A 1,542-nucleotide genomic window follows, 5' to 3' on the forward strand; every position below is an offset into this window, starting at 1 on the left:
CACCATGCTGGCTAATTTTTGTATTTTTAGTAGAGACAGGGTTTTGCCACATTGCCCAGGCTGGTCTCGAACTCATGGCCTCAAGTGATCCACCTGCCTTGGCCTCCCAAGGTGCTGGGATTACAGGCGTGAGCCACCTTGCCCAGCCAGGATCTTAACAAGGACTTTTTCTTGTGTCATTTTGTTTTTCAGAATTCCCTTCTCCATGTTTGGACTCCAAGACTAATGTGGTTATGAAGGGTCAAAATGTATCTATGTTTTGCTCCCATAAGAACAAATCACTGCAGATCACCTATTCATTGTTTCGACATAAGACACACCTGGGAACCCAGAATGGAAAAGGTGAACCTGCAATTTTTAACCTAAGCATCACAGAAGCCCATGAATCAGGCCCCTACAAATGCAAAGCCCAAGTTTGCAGCTGCTCAAAATACAGCCGTGACTTCAACTTCACAATTGTTGGTAAGTAGAGCACCTGTTCCTTGGAGCCCCTATAATTTATAGGGTCTTTTCTGGTTCTATGAGGGGCTCTCCATGACCCTTGTGAACAGTTAACAACCTGGAAAGTATGTTACTGCGATCTTTATTCTTTTTTTATTTTTTATTTATTTTTAGACCCGGTCAACAGGAAGTATTTTTAATTTTTGAATTTTTGAGATCTGTATTCCCTTTTTTTTTTTTTTTTGAAACAGAGTCTCACTCTGTTGCCCAGGCTGGAGTACAGTGGTACAATCTTGGTCCACTGCAACCTCCGCCTCCCGGGTTCAAGGCATTCTCCTGCCTCAGCCTCCCAAGTAGCTGGGATTACAGGCACCCATCACCACACCTGGCTAATTTTTGTATTTTTACTTAAGAAGAGGTTTCACCGTGTTAGTCAGGCTGGTCTTGAACTCCTGACCTCAGGTGATCCGCCCGCCTCAGCCTCCCAAAGCGCTGGGATTACAGGGATGAGCCACTGCGCCCAGTGAGTTCTCTATTCTTAATAATTCCATTTCACCTTCTCTTTCAAAGACTTTTGACCATGTCAGGTAATATATTGTCTTATATCTTTAGGCAAAAGTCTTATATCTCAACAATAATTGTTGAGGTCTTTTCTAGGAATTTTATTCTGTGATTCCCATTGTGTGGGCAAAAATCACTTTTTTTTTTTTTTTTTTCTGAAGTCTTGGGCCCCATGAAGAGGGTCTTCAAAGCCCCAGGCCTTTCCCACCGCTTCCTTAGTGTCCGGGGCCCCTCTGCTAGCACTCACTGCTTCTATGTTTTTCTGTCCCATTTTCCCATCCCAAGCCTGTTACTGCCTAGCATTAAGGGCCTCATCTGTGAAGGTGACCTTGATAATGGACTCCTGGGAGAGGAGAAAGTCTTCTAGGTAACATATGTATGTTACACCTGGAGTCTTCAAAGCACAGGGACCCTGACTTCCTGAGAACTCTTGAGTGGCCCTCTATGTCTATGCTATCCAGTATGATACTGTTTAAATTTGTTTATTTTGTTTTATTTTCTTTCTCTCTCTCTCTCTCTCTCTCTCTCTCTCTCTCTCTC

At 43.5% G+C, this 1,542-nt stretch overlaps 1 protein-coding gene across 1 annotated transcript in view; it reads left to right on the forward strand.

Annotated features, from left to right (window-relative positions):
• Positions 1–1,542, forward strand: part of MILR1 (mast cell immunoglobulin-like receptor 1) — a 37,153-nt gene that overhangs the window by 11,242 nt on the left and 24,369 nt on the right. The window contains exon 3 of the mRNA XM_011929548.1: positions 193–462. Within this exon, the coding sequence (XP_011784938.1) occupies positions 193–462 (270 nt within the window). The remainder of the gene's footprint in view (positions 1–192; positions 463–1,542) is intronic.

This window comes from Colobus angolensis, unplaced genomic scaffold, assembly GCF_000951035.1.
Source record: "Colobus angolensis palliatus isolate OR3802 unplaced genomic scaffold, Cang.pa_1.0 Scaffold1, whole genome shotgun sequence".
In the NCBI taxonomy this organism is placed as follows: Eukaryota; Metazoa; Chordata; class Mammalia; order Primates; family Cercopithecidae; genus Colobus; species Colobus angolensis.